The sequence below is a fragment of the Cryptotermes secundus genome, unplaced genomic scaffold, assembly GCF_002891405.2.
Source record: "Cryptotermes secundus unplaced genomic scaffold, Csec_1.0 scaffold183, whole genome shotgun sequence".
Lineage (NCBI taxonomy): Eukaryota > Metazoa > Arthropoda > Insecta > Blattodea > Kalotermitidae > Cryptotermes > Cryptotermes secundus.
This window is the reverse complement of record NW_019729899.1, coordinates 740,345-742,855: the sequence shown is the minus strand read 5'-3', so window position 1 is coordinate 742,855 and position 2,511 is coordinate 740,345. Positions and strand designations below refer to the sequence as shown.

Genomic DNA, 2,511 nt, shown 5'->3' with positions numbered 1-2,511 from the left:
TCAGTAGAGGACTGTGGCCTCCCAGATCCCCAGATCTCAGTATTTCTGATTATTATCTTTGGGGCAACCTGAAGCAAAAAGTCTACAAAAATAATCCCCGCAGCATTGATAGTCTTCAAAATGAAATTACACGCGTAATTCATTCAATTACCGTCGACGAACTGCAGAGAGTGTCGCGTAATTTATTTGTGAGATGCGCGGCATGTTTGCAAGCAGAAGGAGGTCACTTTCAGCACCTGTTATAAACCACGGTAAGTTATCTTTTTACTGTATTCTTATAAATGTGTGCATGTAGAGCAACTGATGGACGGAGACTTAGCGACACCACTACACTCACGCTATCGGGGAACGGCACTGCAGTCGCGGGGAGGAGTTGCATCTGTTCTGCGGTGGTATGACTCACGGCAAATTGCAGCCGCGGCGCGCACTTGATTGTACGCACTGTATTATTGTATGTTGTAAGGTCTGCACATAATCTAGAGAACATGAGAAGATAGTAACATTGCAATTTATATTCTATTTTTAGATCGGCTGTGACCATAGTGTTAGCCTTGCAAAAGTCTGTCATGATCGTGGGTTTGAAGTGTTCAATTGCAATTGCTTGTCATTGCCACTGAAATCTGGAATTGCTGATGGATGTCTCAGTATTGCAGTTATTCATCATCTTGCCACTAAGGTAAATTTAGCGTAAATGAAAGTCTTTCTGTTGTCACTATGGATTAGGCAACTTCATGCCTGAACCAACCTCAAAATCCTCTTTCCACCATCTCTTTGGTTTTTCTGTTAGTCTTCACCCTGTACGTTTATAATTCCATAATATGAGCGAGTGAGTAAATAGGTCACAAATGAATGTAAAATGTAAAATGTGATATTCAAACCTGGAGAAACATTTATTTCTTGACATATCCTCCACCAACATTTATATATTTGTTCCATTGCCTTATGAGTGCGAAGAAACCCGCAGCATAGAAGTCTTTCAACTGTTGTCTCAGCCACTTTGCACCTCTGTTTCAACCTCTTTGTCATCAGAGAAATGTTTGCCACATCGGTGATTTTTTAGCAGACCAAACAGACAGAAGTCACTAGGGGCCAAGTCTGGGCTGTAAGGTGGATGTTCAAGAAGTTCTCACTGCAGTTCTTGAAATATTTCCTGGGTTGCTCAGGCTTTATGGGGTCTGGCCTTGTCATAACAAAGCAGTACCCCTGTTGCCAGTTGGCCTGGACATTTTCTGCGAATTGCAACTGAAGCTTCAATAGAACTTCACCGTATGATGCAGAATTTAAATTTTCACCACACTTCTGAAAATGGCCTAACAGTACTCGTGAGAATCTGAAAACACAGTGGGGTGGGACTAAGTCCCTTGTACTGTGGCCACTTCTGGCCTATTGCACCAGCTCCAGATGATAGGTGAGGGTGATTGTGGAGGAATTGGTGGAATGAAGATTGGCAGGGGAAACCGAAGTACTCGGAGAAAACCTGCCCCAGTGCCACTTTGTCCACAACAAATCCCATTTAACCAGACCCAGGATTGAATCCGGGCTGCTGTGGTGGGAAGCCAGCGACTAACTGCTTGAGCTATGGCGCGGCCCAACTTCATCTGTGTTTTCTGTGATATGCATCCGTCTGTTAATACTGAATTTAAATGCACTGCTTATTCTAAACTGTCATAATTATGATTTGAAACCTACCATTATCAATTTTTGGGTTTGACTTAGAGTCAGCCTTGCAGATTTATACAGAGTTCTCTATTAATTTCAGGAACGGAGATTGCAAGCAGTGGAAGAAATGGTGAGAATTCTACAGCCGGGTGGAAAAGCCCTTATCTATGTGTGGGCTAAAGATCAACAGAGGCATAACACACAATCTAGCTACCTAAAACAGGATAGAAAAAACAGAAAGAAGGATTGTGATGGTGAATTAAAATGTGTGCCACAACACGCTGATGGCAGTAAATCCAGAAACACAATTTTAAACAAGGTTTCAAGTCAATTCCCATCACTCCCAGTTCATACAAACAGAACACAATTCCAGCATCAAGATCTTCTAGTGCCATGGAAACGAAAGCCAGGACAGAAAATTGAACTTGATAACAAGACAGAAGGCGCATTATGTCTTGAAAACAGTTCCCAGGAACTGCCTACATTTTACAGATATTACCATGTGTTTGAGGAGGGGGAGCTGGAACTTCTGTGTAGCTGTGTGAAAGATTCCAAAGTTGTCCAAAGTTATTATGACCAAGGAAACTGGTGTATTGTTCTTGAGAGAGTGTAAACACTGTTTTAATACACTTGGAGATGAGTCATGAACAGATGCAAGAAACCAACTTAGTGCTTAACAGTGTCCACTTCCTTATACAATGAAACTCGCATTTACAGTACCATCTTTTTGAATCTTAGTTTTAAACAGACATAATTCTTTTTGTAATTAAAATATACAGATTAAAGTTTTATCATCATTTGAGGTATCACACTGAATAACCATGTAAAGGATACAAACGAGTGATGTGACAA

At 41.2% G+C, this 2,511-nt stretch overlaps 1 protein-coding gene across 4 annotated transcripts in view; it reads left to right on the top strand.

Moving 5' to 3' along the window:
• Window positions 1–2,458, top strand: part of LOC111865742 (alkylated DNA repair protein alkB homolog 8) — a 19,864-nt gene extending 17,406 nt beyond the window's left edge. For all 4 annotated transcript variants that reach the window (XM_023854005.2, XM_023854002.2, XM_023854004.2 and 1 more), the window contains exons 9-10: window positions 527–676; window positions 1,760–2,458. In XM_023854005.2, coding sequence (XP_023709773.1) covers window positions 527–676; window positions 1,760–2,272 — 663 coding nt within the window. In that variant the 3' untranslated portion in view covers window positions 2,273–2,458. The remainder of the gene's footprint in view (window positions 1–526; window positions 677–1,759) is intronic.
• Window positions 2,459–2,511: the final 53 nt, after the last annotated feature.